At 38.7% G+C, this 25,179-nt stretch overlaps 1 protein-coding gene and 1 non-coding gene across 2 annotated transcripts in view; both read right to left on the bottom strand.

Moving 5' to 3' along the window:
- Window positions 1-25,179, bottom strand: part of SRFBP1 (serum response factor binding protein 1) — a 77,550-nt gene that overhangs the window by 4,978 nt on the left and 47,393 nt on the right. Inside the window, exons 4-7 of the mRNA XM_016190091.2 lie at window positions 24,311-24,382; window positions 9,969-10,050; window positions 7,005-7,701; window positions 4,549-4,586 (exon numbers count right to left, since the gene is read on the bottom strand). Coding sequence (XP_016045577.2) covers window positions 4,549-4,586; window positions 7,005-7,701; window positions 9,969-10,050; window positions 24,311-24,382 — 889 coding nt within the window. The remainder of the gene's footprint in view (window positions 1-4,548; window positions 4,587-7,004; window positions 7,702-9,968; window positions 10,051-24,310; window positions 24,383-25,179) is intronic.
- On the bottom strand, window positions 8,542-8,675 carry LOC132537342 (small nucleolar RNA SNORA70). The gene has a single exon (XR_009548790.1). It is a non-coding gene; the product is annotated as a small nucleolar RNA SNORA70 (small nucleolar RNA).

Here is a 25,179-nt window from a genome sequence, read left to right as displayed (position 1 = left end):
GTTATTGAGTAAGATGCTTCACGGGGAATTATTAAATCTACTGAGATCGAACACATTTCTTTTATTAGTTTTAAAGTTAGCTTATCACCAGTTATGAGGATGGCAGCTAGTAGCTATTTCCTAGAACTTTTTGCTTTATGAATTATTTTAGTTGCATTATTTTGGACAACAAAGGACTTTTTGGAGGAGTCATGTCAACTGGACAGGACATGAATTAATGAATATTTGTAGAATAGTTAAGGAAAAAGAAAAGGAGACAAAAGCATAGTATATTCATCTACTAGTCCTGAGATGTATGATTTTTATACTGCAAATCAGTCATTAATGTCAAAATTCTTTTAAAAATATTTATTTATTAGAGACAGAAAAAGAGCAGCAGAGAAGGCAGAGCATGGCCTCAGCACATGTGGTAGCAGGAATCAAAACCAGGGTTCCATGCACATGTGAGACCTGCTGAACCACTTCCCTAGCCACTAGAGTTAAAAGCCTTCTAAAATCTCCTTAAAAATCAAATATCTGGGGCGGGGGTAGATAGCATAGTGGTTATGCAAAGAGACTCTCATGCCTGTGGCTCCCAGGTCCCAGGTTCAATCCCCCGCACCACCATAAACCAGAGCTGAGCAGTGCTCTGGTGTTTCTCTCTGTGTCTTTCTCTCTCTGCATCTCTCTCAAAAAATAAAATGCTTAAAAAAAAGAACTGTAAAAATAAAATAAATAAAATACTTAAAAAAAATCAAATATCCCATAAGTGCAAATTCTTCTTTTTTAAAAAATCACTTAATCATTTAATCTGTGTAGAAGCAGAGAGAAACAGAGAGAGAAGGAGAGAATGGGGGTGGGTGATGGCACACCTGGTTGAGCACATGTTACAATGCACAAGGATCGGGTTCAAGCCCCCAGACCCCACCTGCAGAGTGAAAGCTTCACAAGTGGTGAAGCAGTGCTGCAGATCTCTCTCTCTCTCTCTTTCCCTTTCTCTCAATTTCTGGCTATCAATAAATAAATACAGATTTTTTAAAAAGTCTAAAAGAGAGAGAGAAAGACAGAGAGAGGGAGAGAAAAAAGGAGACAGGGAAAGACACCTGTAGCACTACCTCACTTATGGAGCTATACCACTGCAGGTGGGGACCAGGGACTTGAAGCCGGGTCCTTGCACATGGTACAGTGTGTGTGTGTGTGTGTCTCCTACTGAGTGTGCTAATGCCTAGCTCCCAAGTGTTAAAGACTTTAAACAAAACAATTTATGAAAACAAATTTGAATAAGGGGATATACTTCTAAACCAGCATATCATATATGATTATGTAAATTTACACGTGTGGATAAACTGAAAGATAATATAAATAAATATACAAACTAGAGGAAAACTGAACTTAGCCCTTGGGAAGACATCACAGTGGCTTAAGTTTACAATTTTGTGGGCTTTTTTTTTTTTTTTAATGCTTTTGAATATACTGTCAATGAGGTAAGTTGCCACGAATATTTACTAAACCTAGTTCCTTTCCTTCTATGTGTAAAATCAGAATGTTTTTCAGTCCACTACAGCTGGATAAAGCCATGCAACTAAGTTATAGCCAAAGAAGCACAAGCAAATGCCTACTCATAAAAATTTCACAATCTTCTATCTTCTCTCTCTAAGGAGCAAAAGGAACTCCAAAAGGTGAGAGATAAGATGGAAAGAGACTGCAAGAAGCAGGTAAGAAGTAAACCACTGAATTTGCAGATTGCTAAACCAAGCAATCTACCGATGACAGTGAAATTGGCATCCTGAAGTAGGATATAGCCGCTAAAATGGCACCATTAGCAGCAAAGTAGTAGGTGGTATGAAACAGATAAAGAGGCTATTAAAAAAAAAAAGAGGCTATAAAAAACAACAAGCACTTACTGTGCTAAAGAAACAGGCAAAACTATTGCTAGTGAAACCATGGGAAGCAGGCTACACAACTATTGAGTTGGGCTGGACCAGGGTGTTTGGGAAGGTAAAGGATTAGTGTCCAGGTGGTTTTTGGCAATGTACTGGGGGAGGGGGAAAAAAAAGTTCAAGAAAGATCTAGTCAGCTTTCACGCAGGAGCAAATGGGAAAATAGCATTCAGCTACTTGGGGTTCAGCTACTAAGGTTAAAAAAAAAAAGAATTTTAGCTAAGACTAAGACAAAATTTTAGCAGTTAAGGACTTAAGAGATCTAGTCCCGAAAGAGAATACAGGGTATTGCCTTCCCCACCAAATCTGAATCTCAATGCAACAGACATGAGTGATTGATAGTGGGGTCAAGGGGGGGTGGCCTAGAGAGCAGTGGAGAAGGAAGTACCTCTCAGATTCTTCACCTTTTTGTTTTTTTGCTTAGGCTGTGGCCATGTTGTGTGGCTCCCATTTCCTCCTGAACTGACTGGATTACTGTGGTTTTCTTGTCTCCGCTTTATCTTTCAACATTTGGTATGAATTGGAGGAAAGCAGTTTGTCTAAACTGAGACTTTTCTTTTTTTTAACTAGAGCACTGCTCAGCTCTGGCTAATACTGGTGCCAGACTGAACCTGGGACTTTAGAGCCTCAGGCATGAGACTCTCTTTATATAACCATTATGCTATTTACCCCCTAAACTTTTGAGATCTGATGGAAAGCCCTACATCATCCCTCACTGGCCCAGGATTTGGAGCCACATAAAGTGACTGGATTGGGTCAGCTTCCTTGAGATGGATATTAATTAAGTGTGGAAAAAAAAGTATACTGGAAGTATGGTAATTGAAAGGATAGTCAGTAGTAGTCAGTTTCAGATTTAAGAAATGCTTCTTTCTCCTTCTAACCAGTTAGATCATGCCCCCCCCCCCCCTTTCTTAAAGATGTTTTATTTCGAGACAGAGAAGCCAGCACAGGGTTCTCACCTGGGTTGAAAGGGGTGGATGATGAGGTCTCAGGCATGAAAGCACTGTCCTCAACTGAAAAAGCCATTTCCCGAACTGCTAGACTGTATTTCATTCCTTGTGGTGGTGTGGAGACCTATCTACTGGATTCTGACAAGGAAATGTGAGCAGAACAGAAGATCCTTGCTTCATTCAGGCCTACTTCGTGAAAATTTGCCAAATTCCCCATGTATAATAGTCTCCCTTTTACTTACTGAGGATATGACCTAAGACCTCCTATAGAAAACAGAGGTCGTAATATTCAGTGGATGCTCAACACTATATATATTTCCCCCTATATTTCCCTCCAAATTAAGCTTTGTTTATAAATTAGCTAGAGTAAGCAGCAATAATGGATGACAGAACACTTTTATATGTAACATTTTTGGACCATCATTGATTGTGCATAACTGAAATCATGGAAACTATCCCTTCTGGAGACCATACAGAAAAATAGGAGGATGTGGGGACTAGATTACAGAGTTGAAAAACGAGAGAAGCCTGATCCTGGAATGATGACTCATGTGAATGGGGTCTCTCTGATGATTCACAGTGGGTTGTGATGTGAGTGGGAACTACATTTTTATTAATGTAAGATGGCTAAGAGGTTTGAGATTATGTATAGAAGTCAGCCTATCCAGATGTGTTAAAGTTCACTGGCTCTGGATTATTTTACAAATACTGACTTTACTCTTAATCCAGAAAGAAACAAGTAAGATTCTTTTACTAAATGCCTGTAACTTGGAGATGACTGCTATAATATACTCAATTTTGAAAGAATGCATTGAGTTGAAGACAAGTAGGCTCAATTTCTCCTGATAAGCTCTGTATATTTTTCCCATTGGCAAGAAGGGTAAAACATTAAAATAAAATAAAATAAATACACTGCTGGGTTTAAGATGCTCTGTTTCTATTTCTTTTCTTTTTTTTTCTGCCTCCAGAGGAGTTATTGCTGGGGCTCGGTGCCTGCACCACGAATCCTCTGCTCCTGGAGGCTACTATTTTTCCCTTTTGTTGCCCTTGTTGTTTTATCATTGCTATGGCTATTATTATTGCTGTTGTTATTGAAGTCATTGTTGTTGGATAAGACAAGAGAGAAATGGAGAGAGGAAGTGAAGACAGAGAGGGAGAGAGAAAGACACCTGCAGACCTGCTACAATGCTTATGAAGTGACCCCCCTACAGGTGGGGAGCCAGAGGCTCAAACCTGGATCCTCAAGCTTGTCCTTGCGCTTTGCACCATGTGCACTCACCCCACTGCACACTGCCTGTTTCTATTTCTTTTTTTCTCTTTTATTTATTTTCCCTTTTGTTGCCTTTTGTTGTTGTTGTAGTTATTATTGTTGTTATTGAAGTCGTTGTTTTTCCATAGGACAGAGAGAAATGGAGAGGTGGGAAAACAGAGAGGGGGAGAGAAAGGCAGACATCTGCAGACCTGCTTCACCGCCTGTGAAGTGACTCCCCTGCAGGTGGGGAGCTGGGGGCTTGAACTGGGATCCTTACACCGGTCCGCTGCACTACTGCCCGACTCCGTTTCTATTTCTATGTTCATGATTTGTTCTGGCTATTGAAGGACTAGAATTACATTACCCTTCCACTTTGACAAAACATTACTCAGATGCATATGACAGCCAGGTGGCTATTAATACATACCTGGGGTTTTGCTTTTTGGAGCCTGTTCTCTGTAATTCCTGGAAGAGGAAAAGATAAAATAAAAAGAAAACTTTTACAAGATATATTTTCTGACTTGGAAGATTAAAAAAAAATGTATTCAAAGAGAGCCAGCTGGTGGTGCACCTAGTTGAGTACACATGTCACAATATGCAAGAACCTGGGCTGAAGCTCCTAGTACCTATCTGCACAGGGAAAGCTTAGCAAGTGGTGACACAATGCTACAGATGTCTGTCTCTGTTTCTTTCCCTCTCTATTTTGCCCTTCTCTCTCAGTTATTCAAAGGTCTATTTTAATCCCTTATTCCATTAGCAATTTATAAAAAAATTCATGAAAATCACAGGCATTAGCTGCACCAGACATTAATATTACTACAGAAATATGTACAATCACATCACAATTATAAAGACTTCTGGTCATAAAGTGATCTGTCTTGATTACTTTATGTCTACTCTTGAAGACTATGTTCAGCATAATGAATTTCAAGTCTTTCAAGGATGGGGGATGAGAGAAGGGCTAGAGTACCACTCAACTTTGGTTTATCTTGGTGTTGAGCACAGGGTTGAACCCAGGGCCTCTGGGGCCTTGGATGTGCAATCCTGTGCTCTAATGTGAGCTAACTCTCTGATCTCAAAATGAAAATACTCATTTCCGTTATAGATAAGTCAGAACTTAGTGATACTCTTGTTTCTCTCTTTCATAGAAAAGAATATATCTTAACAGACAAACAAAAGCTTTTACATTTTATATGAGAGAGAAAGGACACAGATATCCTGTTTTATTACTTTGTTACCAAGATTCCTCTCCTACCCAATGCTAACACTCCTTCAACCACTCATGAAACTTCCCATGCTCCTCTTAAGTGGTAGCCAGGGATTAAACCAGGTATCTGTGCATGGTGAAGTACTGGTTCCCAGGTGTGTTATTCTTAAAGCAGCAGCAGCATAACCTTTTGAGCAAGTCTGGGAAATACAGGTAATATTTAAAAAATTCCAAAGCAGTTGTATATTTTTTTCCATGGTCTTACTTCTTAGGAAAACTTCAACAGCACATTTTTCCCTATGCTATGACAAACTATGAAAAATGACATTTGATCTATAAACAGTTTACTAAAGAAAATAGTTGCTACTGAAGATCTCTAGGGTAAGCTGTGAAATGTTCTGCATCAACCAGATTAGAATTACAACTATAAATACTAGCTTATTACAAAACAACTATAAAGCAACTTAGGGATAAGGAGAGAACATAATGTTTATGCAAAAAAAAAAAAAAAAAAAAAAAACCTTCATGCTTGCGGCTCTGAGGTCCCAGGTTCAATCTCTAGCACCACCATAAGCAAGGGTGGACCAGTGCTCTGGCTGCTTTCTGTTTCTTTCACGCACGCAAAAGATGAGTATATTTAAAACAGCAGTTTAAAGAAATGCAATGATAGGGCACACATTCTTGTATTTTGAAATAAGAACACACAATAAAATGATGAATATTTAATGGCCCTGAGTAATAAAGGGGGAGAAAATATTCCCCACTACAGTTCAAAAAGTTATGTTAAAGAGGTGAGACATTTTCAAGTATTTTCATCTAAAGCTAACTCACAACAAAAGGGATGTATTTAAGCTAGGCAGAAAAATCACTTGGTTATTATATTCATTTTCTTTAGGAGCTAAATGTAGCATATTACCACAATATAAAAGTGAAGATTTCCAAATCTTAACACAGAATATACTGGATAAATTCAAACTATGTAGGAAAAATAATTTCTCATTGTTCTCATTCATGCTAGGATCAGTAAATTTTTTTTTTCTTTTTTTTTTCCCTCCAAGGTTATCACTGGGGCTCAGTGCCTGCACTACGAATCCACTGCTTCTGGAGGCCATTCCCCCCCTCTATGTTGCCCTTGTTATCATTGCTGTTATCATTACTGTTGTTATTGCTGTCATCATTGTTGGATAGGACAGAGAGAAATGGAGAGAGGAGGGGAAGACAGAGAGGGGGAGAGAAAGATAGAAACCTACACACCTGCTTCACCACCTGTGAAGCGACACCACAGATGGGGAGCCAGGAGCTCGAACCGGGATCCTCAAGCTGGTCCTTAAGCGCTTTGCACCACATGCACTTAACCTGCTGCACTACCGCCAAACCCCCAAGAGATTTTATATTTCTATAGAGGGGCTGGGCAACCCAACAGAACACATGTGTTATCTCAGAAGGGAGGAAGCTTCGTGAGCAGTGGAGCTGTACTTCATGTATCTCTCATTCTCTCTCTTCTTGCCTTCCACCAGTTCTATCTCAATGAAAGTAAATAATTAAATAAATCAGCTGCTGGGAGCAGTGAATTTGTCGTGCTGCTACCCAGTCCCAACAATAACCCTAGTGGCAAAAGCAAACAGCAAACAAACAGCCCCCCTAATAATTACTTCAGAATAGAAAAGACGTCTTACCTTTGAGAACTGTTAGACCCAGATAAAGAATTGAAAAACACCGACTCAAACTTCCTTACTTCTCTACTTGGCTTATTTATGTCATTTCTGAAATCCCGATGGGTTTCAGCTATATCTTCTTCAGGCAATAACTTTGGGAGTTTTTTCTGTTCCTTAACTGAAGGATGGGAACTACTTTCCTTCTTTCTTGTCCGTTTAACTTTCCCAAGAAAGAAGTCATCACCACTATCACTATCTTCAGACATGGAAGACTGTTTGTAAAACCTTTCTTCTGTGCTGTCATCAAAATATTCTTTCTCTTCTTCCTGCAATTCTTCTCCATCACTGTTATCACTAAATGAGTTATCAGGCTTTCCCTCTTTTTTGGCTTGACTCAACGTTTTCATTTTGGGATTAGCAGGTGTCTTCTGGGGTCCAGAAGAAACTGAAGGGTCGGCTAGAGAATTTGGAGTGTCTACTACTTTGGGTCCATTTCCTGTCTTGGCTATAGTTTCTTTTGAACAGTTGGCTGGCTTCTTTGCCAATATTTTGGCTTCTTTCTCTTTGTGCTGCTTGATGATATTCCCTTCATGATGTAATGTACTGGCATCATCATTTGAATATAAGGTGTCCTTGGAATGGTTTTCTTCTGAAACACTTTTTGATGACTTGACTTCAGTGCCATTTTCTCTTGCATCTTTAAAAGCTTTGACAGCCGCTGCAACAGAAATATGACTTTTTTTTAGCATTGAAACAGATTAATAGAAAATAGTCTCAACACAGTAGTGCTTAGATTATTTGGAAATAGGACAACTGGAATTTCTTTAAATACATATTAAAGGTTTGACTGGATTCATAAATCTACTGACCATATTAAAAAAAAAAACAACAACAAAAAAAACAAAACAAAGAGCAGTTAAGGGAATGGCTCAACTGGTAAAGCACTGGATTCATATTTCTGAGGTCCCCACTTCAATCCTCAGCAGTGCTTATACTGGAGTGGTACTCTGACCTCTTTCTCTCCCATTTCTGCTAAAATAAATCTAATAATAACAACAGAGCCACACCTATAAGAAATGCTCACAAGATGACCCATTTTAAATCTGTCCCTCACGACTGAAGTTAAAACTTGACTGAACAGATACACAGAATAAGATGGCAACTTTAATTTTTGTAGGAATAATGAATTTATACAATTATACAACACAGTGCATTGCACTTTGACATGACAAAAAGCACTTATGTTTTAGTTTTTGGTAGGAAATAGGGTTAATTGGACAAGAGAAGAAGACAGCAGCTCTGAGAACCTCATGCGTGTAAGGCCTGCCCCACATTGTGGACACATGGATTTTCTGGCTGTCAGGAAACATGAACTTGCAGGGTCTCAAACAAATGCTCCTTATTCTGTAGTTTGGAGTGAATGGACATGATGCCCTAGCCAACATGGATCCTGACCACTGTTCCCTGTGGTTTTCCAAAGGCACCCAACAGCATCTCTTTGGAGCCTGAGATCAGGGGCAATCAGAAGTCAGGCTTGAAATAATTGTCCTCTGGAAAAGGCTGTCTCCAGGGTCCCTTAGAGCAACCCATACAAGGAACAGGCTGCATACACTACCATGGAGGCTACTGTTTGCAGCCATTGCACACCGGGTCCCACGGGGAAAAGAACACGGTCGGCTTAATTGGCTGCAGAAGCACTTATATTTAAAAAGACTTTATTACGCACACACAAATAACAATTATGTGATGTAAGCAATGATATCAAAATAATTAGAACTATATCAATGCTTAGAAAATAAACTGTATTCCATATTTTCAAGAGCATATATTGTCTGTGACTAGACTGGATAGTCATATTTTAGAATTTTATGGGTCTGCAAATAGTTTATCACGTAAGGTTCATGGCTCATCAGGCACAGAGCTCTGGGTTCTATCTTTACCTTTTCAATTTTTTTACCAAGAGAAAGAATCATACATACAAAATACTGACATAAATAATCCTATACACAGCATTTAAACATGTAGTTGTTATTATTATTTAAAATGGTATCATTAAGGTAAATTTGAATAAAATCTATATATATATTTTTTTCTTCTTTGGTGCAGAGGACTGCTCACTTCTGGCCTATGGTGGTGTGGGAGATTAAACCCCAAGACCTGGAAGCCTCAGACATGAGAATCTGTTTGCATAATTATTATGTTATCTTCCTTTCTACATTGATTTTTTTTTTTTTTTAAATTCTAGTTAAAGAATGGGAATTTGTTAAGATTCCCACTAGACAAGTCACCTGTATAAACCACGCTAAATAAAAATCAAAATCACGGGGGCTGGTCAGCAGGGCACCTGGTTAAGCGCACACAGTATAAAGGACCTGTGTCCTTCCTAAGTGGTGAAGCCGGTCTGTAGGTGTCTGTCTTTCTCTCTATCTCCCTCTCTACTCTCAATTCCTCTCTGTCCTACCCAATAACGTGGGGGAAGAAATGTCCTTCAGGAGCAGTGGATTTGTAGTATAGGCATTGAACCTCAGCAATAACCCTGGTAGGGGAAGAAAAAAAAAAAAGCCACGGTGACAAAAATGCAAATATTCTTGAATAATTAGAATTAGTCTTTTGATCTTTCTAAATAAGGTAAGTGATAAAACAGACTAGGGTTAGGTCAAAGCCATGGTATCCTGCATGAGTAACGTACTAGAAAAACATTAAAAAGGGAAGATCCTCAATAGGTCCTTGGCGTTGCTTTATCTACATACACACGAGCAGAGTGTGCTCTGGTCTCTTCCATTCACAAGAGATTTTCAAGAGAAAAAAGAACCATAAAGACAAGTTATGGGTGAGGTAAGGATTGTAAACCACTAATAACTACAAATTAAAAAAAAAAAGGCTTGATAAAAAACAAACGATAACAAAATAAACTACCAAGCTGTTAAAAAAAATCACATTACACAAATGCATTTAAAGATATCTTAAAGGCCAATTAACTCATACCTTTTAGTGTATCTATTTTTTTCTTCAAAAGAGGGTGAACTGCTAATCTGGCAACTGCTCTTTCTGATGCAGTAGAGTCAGGCTGCAAATCAAAACAATGACCAAATGGAATGAAAAAACTAATGGCACTATGAAGATAAAAGTGAATAAAATAAAATCTACACTATTTAGGAAGCTGAGGCACTGGGGAGGAAAAAATAGAACAGGCACTTGTTGAGATTTTTATTAGACAAATCACACATATAATTCATGATAGAGGAATAGAAATGCTAAGAAAAGTGCAACTACTCTTAGACAGTTAAAATTACCATACAGTCAATTAAAATTCCTGAGGTACTTAGTATATTTCTAGAATTATGGCAGGTATTAGGTATGATATTAAAATATGTAGTATGGCCCCTAATTTCAAAGAAGTTAAAAGACCTAGCTGATAATAAAAAATCAAATAGCATATTAACATTAAGCTGGTTGATGTAACACATGACTGCTATAATACTTAAAGGTCCATTTAATAGAGATCTAAAAATTATTTAGTGCTATAACTATGTAATTCAAATATCCGTTATCACTACTGTAGTCTCAGAAACTTCAACACAGTGCCTAGTTTATAGCCAAAGTACTACCAAATACTCCATAAATACTTAATAATGACTAAATTAGTAAAACCATAATTTGGGCCAATTCCTTAAAATATCATCTGTAGGCTGACAACCTCCACATTTCGCAAACTGAATTCCAGACTCTATTACATCCCCCCACACACACACTTGACAGGTTAGAATAAACTATTTGGACTTCTGGCTGAGACGGTGGCTGAGTAACAGCCTCTGTTTGCTGTCACTGCTACTGCTGCCACCACCACAAAAACTACAACAGACATGGAAAAACCAACACAGAAATGAGTTTGGAGCTCATATAAACAAGAAAAGAATACAGCCAGAATCAAGGCATTGCGGATAGAGAGACTTACACCCAAGGTGGAAATCACTCCTTGTTCACTTCCATGTCCCTGGACCAGTCTTGCCACTGTAGTTGCCTGTCTTAGCAGGCTCTCATCACTACCTGCCCTGGCCCAGCTGCTTTTCATGCTGCTGACTATGTGGGCACCGCCTCTGCCGTGGCCACCCACACTATAGGTCGGCTGCATGTGTGGTGAAGGCTGGGCTCAACCCATTCCAGTCCAGCCCGCGCCTGGCTCAGACTGCACCTAATTTAGTCAGTGTCTAGTAGAGCTGGTTCAGTTCCAGCTATGACCGCGGCCTCTGGGGCCATCATCTGGTTCTGGGTATGGCGCTGCCAGCCACTGCCTCAGTGTCTTTGTGGAGAATCGCAGAATGAGAAAAATGTAATTGTCCTAAAATGTTGAATGAAGACAGCAGCGTGAAGAAAACCCCAAATTCAACAGAGCTGTATAAGCTTCCCAATGAAGATCTCAAGACTATGGTCCTGAGATGATGCTTACTTTGTTGAGAAGATTATGGGGGAGGACTATAACAAATTCAGAGAAGGAATGAGGACAACTGATAAACTCCTAATAGTAATCAGAGGAATGAAGAGTGCAGAGAAAATCTGCAAGTAGAAGTTACCCGCCCCCAATAAAAGCAGTAAAGAGAAAAATAACATTCCAATAAGTGAAGATAACATCAGAGAGTTACAGGACAACTTAGGAGGAACAACACTGATGTAATAATGGTACGAGGAGGAGGAAAGAGAAAGGGTCAGAACTTGCTGTTTGAAAAAATTTAACTGATAATATTACCAAGTTACAGAAGGGGACAGAAATATCCCCAGATTTGAGAGGCTTGCTGAACTCCAAGGAAAAAATGAATGTAAACCTAAATTCACTGAGGTACAGGACAGTTAAAATGGCAAAGATCAAAGAGGTAATTCTGAAGGCTGCCGAAGAAAACCAGAATCACCTATAAAGGAAATCCCATAAAACTGCCAGCTGATTTCAGCTAGAAAGGACCAGCGGAATAGACTCAGAGTTCTGGGTGGAAAAGGCCTCCACCCATGAACACTTTACTAATCAAATTTGAAAGATGCACAAAGTTTTTTTGGACCATCAACAGAAGGAATCCATTACCACTAAACAAGACCTCTAAGAAATACTGAAAGGACTCAACTCCACTCATTTGGGAAAAACTAAGCCAAGAAAATAAGAAAAACCCAAAGACAAGGAGCTGGCTGGTGGTGCACCTGGTTGGTTGCTTATGTTCCAGTGTTTAAGTACCTGGGTTCAACCCCCAGTCTCTACCTGCAGGGGGAAGCTTCACCAGTGGTGGTGAGCAGGTCTGCAGGTGTTTTTCTCCCTCTCTATTCCCACTCCTCATTCTCCATTTCTGGCTATCTCTATCCAATACATAAATAGAGATTATATATATATATATATAGAGAGAGAGAGAGTGAAAAGAAGAGCTCAAAGACAATGAACTTGGACAACAAACTGAGGCTAACAATGGGGTGAGGGTGGGAGGACACCTTGTATGTGGAGGTGTTGCAGTGGACCTTGGTGGAGGGATTGTGGTGATTAGGGGGCTGCTGGTGGAGGGGTAATGCATTTTGGGGAGGTTAAGATCTGTACTTCTCAGACTTTTAAAGGCTTGTAACCCAAGGTTACCCCCCCCAAAAAAAAAAAAACCCAATTAAAGCTACCATTACATTAAAATTATTTTTTAGATTTTCTTCTCAGACCTACTTCTGTTCTAGTCGTTCACATTGTTTCATATTTAATTTCATGTTTCAGGCTAGTGGGGGAGCTAACAGTGGCTATGTAGTAATGTTGCAGGCTGCTGAGGCTAAACACTCCTTCTTAAGGATTCTTTCATCACATTCCTCCTTCTCTAGTATCACACAATAAATGTTGCAAAAAATCTGTGGTTCCATCTACAAAACATGCGCAGAAGCAGTTACTTTTCACCATGTCTATTCGGATTACCTTTGATCGAATCACCAACACCTCTAATTGGACCAACATGTCATGATTTTAAACTAGTCACCCTCATTTATCTCTTGCTCCCTCACAGTCAATTTTTGAACTGCAGTCATGGCAACCCTTGAATATGTAGTCAGATCAGTTGGGGCCCTATTTGTTCTTTTAAGTTTTACTGCCTACTTTAAAAACATCACTGTATTCAGTTATGTTCAAATACTATCTGAACTAACTCAACATTTTGCAGCCTGATTTACTCACATCATGGCAGCACAGATACTTTCATATTTGTGAGGCGGTGGGGATTCTGTCTTAATGCTATACATCCAGTGCACAGGATCACTACTGGTAATGGTTGGCATTCCCATAAACCAAAGTCTGGTGAGTTACCCTACCCTCTCAATTCATGTTTAAAAACAATTGTTGCAAAAGACTTAAGGCAACACATACACCTTGGTTTTGATGTATGTAGCTCAGTTACTGACCTAATTCTGATTTTTTTTTTTTTTTTTAAATACCAGAGCACTCACTGCTCAGCTCTGGCTTATGGTGGTACAGGCAATTGAACCTAGGACTTAGGAGCCTCAGGCATGAGAGTCCGTTTGCATAACCATTATGATATCTACCCCTAACCTAATCCTATATACCTTGGAGACCTAAGAGAATTTGGGAAGGAACTCAGGAAGTATTTTGAGCCATTCACTAATAAATTGGGCTGTTACAGTATGGGTCAAACATGTTTGCTTGAGTTTCAATGAAAAAAAAAAAATCACCGGGTTCTTCAAATTTTCTTATATTTATTTGCTAGCAGTTTTAAATAAATGTTTAGATGCTGTTACTAATTTAAAAGTTGGAGCACCTCTGATTTCACATGTAGAAAAAATACTCTATAATACAAAAAAAAAAAAACCCTTGTGAAAATGGAAAAAGACCTAATATCATATATATTATATGTTTCACAAATACTATGAATTTAATATTTTATTCTTATACTTCAGCGCAATACACCAAACCCAGTCCTCAAGTTCTGCTTTGTGTTTCCTTTCTGTTTATTTTTCAACCTCTGTTTATGAGTGGAACCATTCCATAGTCATCCTTCTCTTTCTGGCTTATCTCACCTAACATGATTTCTCCAAGTATCATCCAAGATGAGGCGAAGAAGGTGCATTCACTACTGTTGATAGTTGAGTTAGTATTCCATTGTGTATATAGACCACAACTTTCTCAGGCAAATCATCTGTTAGACACCTAGGTTGCTTCCAGTTTTGGGGTATTACAAATTGTGGTGCTATGAACACAGCTATACACACATCTTTTTGGATGGGTGTGTTTGGTTCCTTAGGATATATTCCCAGGAGAAGGATTACTGGGTCATAAGGTAGGTCCATTTCTAGCCTTCAGAGAGTTCTGCAGACTGCTCTCCATAGATATTAGACCAATTTCCATTCCCACCAGCAGTGCAAGAGAGTCCCTTTACCCCTAAAACCTCTCCAGCATTTGTTGTTGCTATCATTTCTGATATTAATATTTTATTCTTAAAAGACCCCAAAGGTGTACATATAGCTCTTAAAATATTAGATTTCAACAGTCACATTTAAAAACATGAAATTTTACAAATTGCAGTGATCACTGAATAATTTTTTAAAAATTGCCCTAAAATATCAAATTTAGCATTTTAAATGTCATTTTTTTTGCCACCAAGGTTATTGCTGGGGCTTGGTACCCACATACCAACTTCACTTGTCTTAGTTTCCCCCCCCCTTTGTTCTCTGACAGATAAGAGGGAGAGAAACACCTGCAGGAGTACTTTATCACTCATGAAGCTTCCCCTCCACAGGAGCTTATTTGGTTTTTTTAAAAAAAATATTTAGTGCTTCATTTAATTTTCCAAAATCAATTTTGCCAAGAGATGAATGGAAAGTAGTTCATGTAACCATGTGAACCTTGACTTGATATTACGATTAAGTTGCCAATTAGGAAGAAGCTTCAGGCTTCTGAAACCAGTCTGGTATTTGTAACTATCTGAGGTTCAACTCCATGTTCTTCTCAAAGGAAAGCTTTGGAATGAGACTGAATATAAATGTGAGAACCTTGAGAAACATGTGTTATGGCTTCATAACTATGGCAGTATAGTGTGTTTGCTCATTTTGAGGTTCCTACATTTTCGTAAGGTGAAATCTAAGAACTCATAAGAACAGGTAGGGCAGCCCCAATGGGAAAGAGGAAAGACACATTTCCTTAATCCCTCCCAACTCCTCTCCTATTCCTTCTTCCTTTCTTACTCTTTAGAATAGGAGGCTGTCAGAAAAGTCATGATGCACTTTTCCTAAGTTTTCTACACAAGAAATGTGTCATGAATTTTCTGAAACCCAAGATTTATTGAGTAATGCAATATTATGTAAAAGAATGCTTTTTCCTAAGGACACAAACACCAAATGGAAACTGTGCTAAACTTCACAGGAAGAGCAAAAGAAACTGTAGAGGAAATTCAAATACAGACATACCTCTTAAATTGAAATAAATTTATTTTGAAGTTTGCAAGGCTAAGTAGCCTCTACAAACAAATCATTTTTACACCTGCATGAAAAAGGCTTCACAATATTGGGGGTACGACGGAAACCACAGCCTTCCTTATTTAAAGCTGACACACTGTTTGCCATGGAAAATTCTCAGGAAACTGTGGTTTTCACACACCTCCAGTTTCCTCCATTTCAAATAAATCAAATAAAAAAGGAAAAATACCTCATCTTTTAGTGGAATTTTTTTTTTTATTATTATTTTGGCATCTGGGTATTTACTGTGAACACAAAGCCTTTGGTATTCAATTCTGAAAAGAATTTTGCACATGTGAACACATGCACATATGAATGTAAACAATAGGTCTAAATATCTATATATATCAATGTAAAAAACAATATATCTATATGAAAAAAGCTCCCTTAAATGCATTGCTCATTCTTTTGAAATGTTACATGTAAAAAACTTATTCCAAGTGAAAAAAAAAAAAACTTAATTCCAAATGAAGTGGTAAAAGTAGACTAGAAAGTACAACACTTTAAATTGTTAATTGGACTAGACCAAGTAGATCAGAAGCAACCAATAGCACAGCTATATACAAGATACTGGGTACTGTACAGCAAACCCTAACAAAAGGACTTTTCAAAGTTAACCCAATTACCAAATAATGTGATGATAACATTAACTATCCATTGTCTTTTTGAACCCTAAGACAGCAAGAACCTCACATCTCCACTATAGAGCCTCTACTTCCCCCAGTCCTGGAACCCTTGGATAGGGCCCACTTTCCCACATGCCTCTCCCAATCCATATCAAATAATATTGCATCTGCCGATCACAACCTAACCAACGCAACGATTGCCACCTCAACATGCTTCAGCTCAGATTGTGTCCAGAGACTTCATGTGTGGAATGACAACCCTTCAGCTTCATTACTCGAGTGAGACCTTTCCTTTCATAGTATACTCTAATTCCATCTCAGGTGGTTCACTTTCTAACAAAGTCCCAAAACCTAGATATACACCAGTTTCTGTGAGAGAGAGCACATGTTCACACGTATCCGTAAACTACTGCAAAATACATACCTGAAAGCAGAAGTACATTAGAGTTTGCAGTGAGTACCCCCCTAACACTTCCTCTCCACTATTCCAAGCTTTGGGTCCATGATTGCTCAACAATTTGTTTGGCTTTGTATGTTAACTCTCTTTTCAGTCACCAGGTTCCAGATGTCATCAGGATGCCGGCCAGGCTTCCCTGGACTGAAGACCCCACCAATGTGTCCTGGAACTCTGCTTCCCCAGAGACCCACCCTACTAGGGAAAGAGAGAGGCAGACTGGGAGTATGGACCGACCAGTCAACGCCCATGTTCAGCGGGGAAGCAATTACAGAAGCCAGACCTTCTACCTTCTGCAACCCTCAATGACCCTGGGTCCATGCTCCCAGAGGGATAGAGAATGGGAAAGTTATCAGGGGAGGGGATGGGATATGGAGACTGGGTGGTGGGTACTGTGTGGAATTGTACCCCTCCTACCCTATGGTTTTGTTAATTTCTCCTTTCTTAAATAAAAAAGAAAAAAAATTGTTAACTGGACTTAATTCCATTTTTAGGATTTAACTAAAGAAATAAATCAACATATTTATTTGAATTAAAAAAATCTAGCGAGCTAATAGTAAGAATATAGGTTAGAAGATTGTAGCTATTTAATAAGCCAACTTAAAGATAAAAAAAGAGATGTTCCTGCCTCCACTGAATTCTGACAATTCTGGAATGTAGTCTTACACAGGTGGGACTTACTCTAGTTTCTTCCTAAACTCTGGTTTCATAGGCAGACACCTGAACCTGTTTAGACCTTGAACCTGTTATTTACTACAACTGGATACAGGCATCTTTTAAACTTGTGGTCTCTTGTTTATTAACCTGCTAAGTGGGGGCTATAACATTTTCCCTAAAAAAAGCTAACACACACCACACACCACACCACACCACACCACACCACACCACACACCACACAACACCACACCACACACAACCCCCTCCTCCCCCATGGAGCCAGACAACCTATAGATGGGTACAAATAGTAAGTTGCTTCCTCTTACCCAGTAGCTATATATTCTTCTAGAAAATATTCTACTCTTTTCATAGTGCTCATAATTAATATACAAAGCTCCTGAACTAGCAATAGTTCTCTAAAGGCATCAGAGTTCTATCTAGTCTCTAAATCTTCTAGGCTTAAACTTTTATCATATATGTGTCAACTGGCTACTTAAACTTTCTCTTTTTTTACCTCCAGGGTTACTACTGGGGCTCAGTGCCTGCACTATGAATCCACCACTCCTGGCAGTCTTTTTTTTTTTTTTTTTTTTAAATTTTTATTGGATAGGACAGAGAGAAATTGAGAGAGGAGAGGAAGATAGAGAGGGAGAGAGAAAAACAGACACCTGCTGATCTGCTTTACTGCTTGTGAAGCGACCCTCCCCTTGGGGAGTGGGGGCTCGAACTGGGATCCTTGTGCACGTCTTTCCCCTTCATATTACGTGTGCTTAACTCAGTGAGCCATCACTCAACCCCCACTATTTAACCTTTCTATACTTTTCTCACATCTGGAAAAGGAAGATTTCACCACACACACATATTTTCTATATGAAATCAACTGAAGTAAGTGTATAGTACAATAGTATATACATTATCTGCAAGCTGTATAACATATAAATTATTTTACCACTCTATGCTGATGGTCTTCAGTGTGCAAAGACAGTCTCAACTGCCACAGATTAATTTCCCATTTGGTTATCTCCACCAAGCTTTCTTCCTCTGAGAAATTAAAGAACAACCTGTTTTCTCTCCAGCTCGCTCAGCTGTCTGGTTTTTGTTTTAGGAGTTTAACATTAATAGACTTTGATACATAAGAAATTAAATATAAGGATATTACATATGAAATAAAAGAGCAAGCTGAGCAACAAGATGAAATCAGAAAGCGTGGGAGGAACCTGATCATTCTTAAGCGAGGCATCTCCCCCTTGATTTTAAATCTTCCACGAGTTCCTTCCACCAGAAACTTAGATAAAATAAAACTGTCTTCCTTTTCTCCTTTCCTTTATTTCATCTGGAGGAAGGTATAAAAGGGCACACAGAATCAAGTAATCAGGTTCCAGTTGAAGACATTATAGTAAGATCTTCTTTTCTAGTCGAATTACTATCCTTAATTATATTGCTACAAATTAAATTACTCACAAATGAATTAAATGCTACAAAATAATACAAAGAACCTAATATAGACCTGTTTCCCCATTTTTTCAAGATAAATGGCACATCACAAACTGGAAGGTTAAATAAACAGAATACATATTAAAAACTCCTAACTACATTCATTATATATACTTTAACTGATACAAACCTTCCAAAGTGAAAACAATCTGATTGGGAAGGAAAAACAGAAACAAAGCCAACAAACAAAAAAACCTCAGACACAAGGTATTTTATTTGGGATATTTTCAAGTTCAATTTAATTAATAAACACTGCCAAGTTTCACTGTCAAGAGTTTAAATGGAAAATAATATTACTAGGGAACTAAAAATATATTGCTTTTGACTCTCACCACAAATTAAACATTAAAGAAGTACTTTTAGAATTTAGAAACCAGAAATTGCAAAAAGAAAAAAAATTTCTGGTAAAATTCTCAAATTTTTAAACAATTTAAAAAATTCACAAGAGCAAACAATAATATAATCAGACATATATTTAACAGAACTACCACTATTCTATTTATTAAGTCATTCTGTCTGAGATATAGGCCTAGTTCAAGTTTCAAACTACAGCAGGAAAATTTTCCTCTTTTTATGAATGAATAAGATGAAATAAGAAATAGTACTGGTATGAAATAAAGAGGTCGTTATAAAACCAGGCTCCTAACTGAAGTTGCTTTCCTGACTAGATCAAAGACAACAACCAAAAAAATCCTCCCTTCTTCCAAACAAACAAGTGCCTTTCATATTATGATCTTCTTATAATAAATACTTTAAAACTTAACATGTCTAGTAGCAGTAAGTTGTAGAGAAGTAAATGCTAGTCTATATAAATGTAAAAGAACTTTTTTTTTTTTTTGGAAGGGGGGGTTTCTTTAAGGCCAGACTAGAAAAACTGACATTCACAGATGGAGACTCCAATGTAGCTCTTTTTAGTAATCAACAAAGTCAGTAAGACAGAAAAACCACTAAGAGATAAATAATCTCAACACTATATTATTAATCAATATGGCCTAACAAAATTTAGAGGACACTGAATCCAATAGAGCATATACTGTTTAAGGTACATGTGAAATATTTACCAAGATATGCCATAATTCGGACTCAAAAAAATATGTTAACAAAGTAAAAAAGTATACAAATAATGCAAATCATACTGCCTGATGATATATAACAAAGTAACAAAAAAATGAATCTTCTCTAACTTTTCAGAAATTAAACCACAAAGTAACTGAATACATTTTCAGCAAGGAAGTAGTAAAAACACAACACATCAAACTTGTGGGGTGCAATTAAAATAGTATTAGAGGAATATATATAGTATTATATATTTACATTATAAAGAAACATATAAAGTTATAATTTAAACTTTCACATTAGAATAAAGAGCAAAGTAAACACAAATTTCAAGAAACAACATAGATTAGGGCAAATGTTGAAAGTTAAAAAAAAAAAGGTAAAAAAAAAAAGGAAAAAGAAAAATCAATTAAAACAGTATCCGAGTACCATAGAACTGCCTTATGGAGGCATCAGCAATGTGGGTGGAAATGTGAAAGGGGAAGCAATAAGAAGCTGGTATGGCAAATCTATACAGAAGATAGGGGTCAAAGTCCTAACTGAGCCACATAATAGTGCCAGAAGAACTTCCCCTACCTCCGTTCATTCTTTCTGAGTTTCAGTTTTCTTGTTTGTAAAACGTAGCTAAAACTAATCTTCTACAGGGCAAAAACCAGGGAGTAAATGTTTGTAAAAATAAAGACTATGTTTGAATTAGTAAGATTAACAAACTAATTGTTATTTACCACAACACAGCATAATAAGTCCAACATGCTTTTAAACACCTCAGAAGTGTGATATCAGGCAGAGGGTAGATAGCATAACGGTTATGCAAAGAGACTCTCATGCCTGAGGCTCCAAAGTCCCCGGGTTCAATCTGCAGCTCCACCATAAGCCAGAGCTGAGCAGTGCTCTGGTAGAAGAAAAAAGGGTCAGATCAAACACAAAAAATTAGTAAATTACAATACAGTATGATGACAAGATTAATTAGAGAGTAAGTTATGATTGGGCTCTCCTCAATCGCTATTGAACAGGCCATGGCCGGTGCGCTGCTATGTTCCACCGCTGCGGAGCCAGAGACGACCCGAACTGCCCCTGCGGCTACAGACAGACTATGTCCCACATAGTCAAGGACTGCCACCTCTCCAGATTCAAAGGAGTCTCGAAACTTTACATCAGGCTCAACCTGACGCTGTTAACTGGCTCACTCCTGTAAGAATGGCATACATCAAAAAAGGACAGCAGCAACAAATGCTGGAGAGGCTGTGGGGACAGAGGAACCCTTTTGCGTTGCTGGTGGGAATGTAAATTGGTACAGCCTCTGTGGAGAGCAGTCTGGAGAACTCTCACAAGGCTAGACATGGACCTTCCATATGATCCAGTAATTCCTCTCCTGGGGTTATACCCCAAGGACTCCATAACACCCAATCAAAAAGAGGTGTGTACTCCTATGTTCATAGCAGCACAATTCATAATAGCTAAAAACATGGAAGCAACCCAGGTGCCCAAGAACAGATGAGTGGCTGAGAAAACTGTGGTATATATACACAATGGAATACTATGCAGCTACTAAGAACAATGAACTCAACTTCTCTGACCCATTGTGGTCAGAGCTAGAAGGAATTATGTTAAGTGAGCTAAGTCAGAAAGAAAGATAAAGATGAGTATGGGATGACCCCACTCATCAACAGAATTTGAGAAAGAAGATCTGACAGGGAAACTAAAAGCAGGATCTGACTAAATTGAAACTAGGGCACCAAAGTAAAAACCCTGTGGTGAGGGAGAGGGTGGACATGCGGCTTCCTTGGCAGGTAGGGGTGGGGATGGGTGGGTGGGATGTGACACAGTCTTTTGGTGGTGGGAATGGTGTTTATGTACACTCCTAGTAAAGTGTAGTCATATAAATCACTAGCTAATTAATATGAGAGGGGGAAAATTAATTGTATGTCTCGAAGTTTTTAAAACATAGACTGAGTCTTTTTAATGTGTATTTGATACGCGGACTCTCTCAAAAGCCTAGACCAAGTAGATCACAAGCAACCAGAGGCACAGCTATATACAAGATACTGGGTACTGTACAGCAAACCCTAACAAAAGGACTTTTCAAAGTTAACCCAATTACCAAATAATGTGATGATAACATTAACTATCCATTGTCTTTTTGAACCCTAAGACAGCAAGAACCTCACATCTCCACTACAGAGAAATATAGAGCCTATATTTCCCCCAGTCCTGGAACCTTAGGGTGGGGCCCACTTTCCCACATGCCTCTCCCAATCCATATCAAATAATATTGCATCTGCCAATCGCAACCTAATCAACGCAACGATTGCCACCTCAACATGCTTCAGCTCAGATTGTGTCCAGAGACTTCAGGTGTGGAATGACAACCCTTCGGCTTCATTACTCAAGTGAGACCTTTCCTTTCATAGTATTCTCTAATTCCATCCCAGGTGGATCACTTTCTAACAAAGTCCCAAAACCTAGATATAGACCAGGTTCTGTGAGAGAGAGCATATGTTCACATGTATCCATAGTCTAGTGCAAAATATATACCTGAAAGCAGAAGTACATTAGAGTTTGCAGTGAGTACCCCCCTAACACTTCCTCTCCACTATTCCAAACTTTGGGTCCAGGATTGCTCAACAATTTGTTTGGCTTTGTATGTTAACTCTCTTTTCAGCCACCAGGTTCTAGATGTCATCAGGATGCCGGCCAGGCTTCCCTGGACTAAAGACCCCACCAATGTGTCCTGGAGCTCCGCTTCCCCAGAGACGAAAGAGAGAGGCAGACTGGGAGTATGAACTGACCAGTCAATGTCCACGTTCAGCGGGAAAGCAATTACAGAAGCCAGACCTCCCACCTTCTGCAACCCACAATGACCCTGGGTCCATGCTCCCAGAGGGATAGAGAATGGAAAAGCTATCAGAGGAGGGGATGGGATATGGAGATTGGGTGGTGGGAATTGTGTGGAGTTGTACCCCTCCTACTCTATGGTTTTGTTAATTTTTTTTCTTTTTTTTCCCCAATTTTATTTATTTATTTTCCCTTTTGTTGCCCTTGTCTTTTTTTTTTATTGTTGTTGTAGTTATTAAAGTTGTTGTTATTGATGTGGTTGTTATTGGATAGAACAGAGAGAAATGGAGAGAGGAGGGGAAGACAGAGGGGGGAGAGAAAGATAGACACCTGCAGACCTGCTTCACCACCTGTGAAGCGACTCCCCTGCAGGTGGGGAGCCGGGGCTGGAACCCGGATCCTTACGCCGGTCCTTGGCGCTTTGCGCCACCTGCGCTTAACCCACTGCGCTACCGCCCGACTTCCGGTTTTGTTAATTTATCCTTTCTTAAATGAAAAATAAATAAAAAAAAAAAAGAAGCAATGCTTAGTGGCAGCTGGCACTATTTTGGCAGTTATGCCCAAAGTACATGGCTGGAGGAAGGAAGGTGAGACTTTCTGGGCACTTAACCTGTAAACTAAAGGCATCAAGACATTGAGCTGCTCACAAGGATCACCAAGATATAAGAGTAAAAGAATTAGGACAGCTCCACAAAACAAAATAAGATAAAATAAATAAGTAGGCCAAAGAACTAAACAGTTTTCTAAAGAAGGGATACACATGGCCCAGAGACTTAATGAAGAAATGCTCCACTTCACTTATTAAAAATGCAAATTAAAACTATACCCATGAGAATGGCCTACATCAATTAAACAGGAAATGACAGGTGTTGGTGAGGTGGTGGAGAAAAAAGGGACTCTGCTCCACTGCTAGTGGGAATGGAAACTGGTGCACCGCCTTTTGCAAGATCGTTCTTAGACAAATAAAACTGGCATTATCTTATGATCCAGCAATACCACTCTTAGGCATTTACCTAAAGAACATGAAAAGACTAACTCAAAGGGACAAATGCACAACAAAGGTCACAGACACATTATTCACAATGGCTAAAGAGTGCAAGCCAGCCTAAATGACCATGAACAGATGACTGCCTAAAGGAGTTATGGGGTAGGGTGGGTAGATAGCATAATGATTATGCAAAAGACTCTCATGCTTGAGGCTTCAAAGTCTCAGGTTCAATTCCCCTTACTGCCATAAACCAGGGCTGAGCAGTGCTATGCTTAAAAAAAAAAAATTTAAAAAAGTACCTATAGGATATAATCTCCATAGACTACTACTTAGAAGAAAAAAAGTGATATTGTATCCTGCAGGAAAAAAAGTGGTAGAACTAGAGATGATTATGCTTAGCAAAATAAGAGATGAAAGCCCACTACCAGATGGTTTTAGTCATGTGCAATCTAGAAAACTGATACACATAAACTTGGAGAAAAAAAAAAAAGAAAAAGGAAGAACAGAAACAAGCAAAACAAACAAACAAACAAACAAACAAACACAACTTCCTAAGGCTTTGTGGGAAGTATGGTGGTTATCATTAGGAGGTGAGAGGATTGGGCAGTGAACTTTGGTGGTGGGTGATACACACTGTAATCTCACAATCTTGTAACCTGCTATTAATCACAAATAAAAAATAAAGTTAAAAAAGTAAGTCAATAAAGTAGAACTTTTTCATAAAATAGTGTCTGTTGTAGTTATTTACCTTTTTACAAGTTTTTTCAAAGTCAATATCATCACCAAGAGCAGACTTCGTTATTATATCAGGTTTCAGTTCCTACAAAAGAAAACAACACAATAATTTTAGTTGTGAGTCTGAGTCTAATATATATTTTTTAATATTTTATTTGCTGTGCAGTTTTTCTAGAGACAGAGAAATTGAGAGGGATAGGGGAGATACAGAAGTTGAGAGACAGCTAAAGTACTGTTTCAATGCTTGTAAAGCTTCCACCCTGCAGGTGGGAACCTAGGGCTAGAAGCCAAGTAACTGTGCATTGTAATATGTGCACTCCACTGGGTGTGCCACTGCCTGGGCAGGAGTCTAATTTTAAATGGTCATAATTAAGAGTCTAATTCTTTCCCATGTTTTGTTGTAAGGAAATGTATTACTAAATAAATTCTTAATTTTTTGGTTGTTGTTGTTTACTCCCACCTGGGACCTGCCAGCGCTAAGAATCCACTGCCCCCAGCAGCCACACACCCCCCCCCCCCGAATTTATTTGATAGGAGAGAGAGAAATTGAGAGAGGACAGGGAAATAAGAGAGGGAGAGAGAAAGATGCTTGCAGACCTGCTTCACAATGCTTGTGATTTTCCCCTGCAGGTAGGGAGCAGGGGATCGAATTTGGGTCTTTGAATATGGTAATGTGTGCACTCACCTTGGTGCAATACTGCCAGTCCACCAAATTCTTAATTGGGGGGGGGGGGCATTAGGCAGCATAAAGTTTATGCAAAGATTCTCATGCCTAAGGCTCAAAAGTCTCAGGTTCAATCCCGACACCACCATAAGTCAGAGCTGAGCAGTGCTCTGGTAAAACAACAACAAAAACCAAATTCCTAATTTTTATAAGAGAAT

The sequence above is a fragment of the Erinaceus europaeus genome, chromosome 2 (genome assembly GCF_950295315.1).
Source record: "Erinaceus europaeus chromosome 2, mEriEur2.1, whole genome shotgun sequence".
Taxonomy (NCBI): domain Eukaryota; kingdom Metazoa; phylum Chordata; class Mammalia; order Eulipotyphla; family Erinaceidae; genus Erinaceus; species Erinaceus europaeus.
Note: the sequence above shows the minus strand (reverse complement) of the source record. Positions and strands in the feature narration are given on the sequence as shown.